This window comes from Cariama cristata, unplaced genomic scaffold (assembly GCF_000690535.1).
Source record: "Cariama cristata isolate BGI_N322 unplaced genomic scaffold, ASM69053v1 scaffold29350, whole genome shotgun sequence".
Taxonomy (NCBI): Eukaryota; Metazoa; Chordata; class Aves; order Cariamiformes; family Cariamidae; genus Cariama; species Cariama cristata.
The window spans coordinates 1-311 of record NW_009595706.1 but is presented as its reverse complement, the minus strand read 5'-3'; the positions used below and the strand labels follow the sequence as shown (position 1 = coordinate 311).

Below are 311 nucleotides of genomic sequence, written 5' to 3'. Positions count from 1 at the left end.
TGCTTTTCCACTGGTGAGGCACCTTCGTGCTGGCCCCTGCCCACGTCTCGCAGATCCAGGTCTGTTCCCGTGCCGCTGTTCTTGGGGCGCAACCACCCTGGTCGGCTGCTCGCGGAGGTGAGCCTGGAGACAAGACTGACCAAGGTCTTCCCACCCTGCACTCAGGTTGGTGGCTGGGGGGTTTCCTCTTCCCCCCACGCCGCAGGGCCCAGGGGTGTTGGTTTTTCCCCTGAAACAGCATGCGGTGGTCGCTGTCCCTGAGCGAGGGGCACTGCTGAGGGGGAGATGGAGCGAGCCTGGGCTCTCGGTGG

The 311-nt window shown here is 65.3% G+C and overlaps 1 protein-coding gene across 1 annotated transcript in view; it reads left to right on the top strand.

Moving 5' to 3' along the window:
• The window catches only part of OVCA2 (ovarian tumor suppressor candidate 2), a gene marked incomplete at both ends in the record, with an annotated part of 2,541 nt that extends 2,376 nt beyond the window's left edge, over positions 1 to 165 (top strand). The window contains one exon of the mRNA XM_009703180.1: positions 54 to 165. Coding sequence (XP_009701482.1) covers positions 54 to 165 — 112 coding nt within the window. The remainder of the gene's footprint in view (positions 1 to 53) is intronic.
• Between the last annotated feature and the right edge of the window lie 146 nt (positions 166 to 311).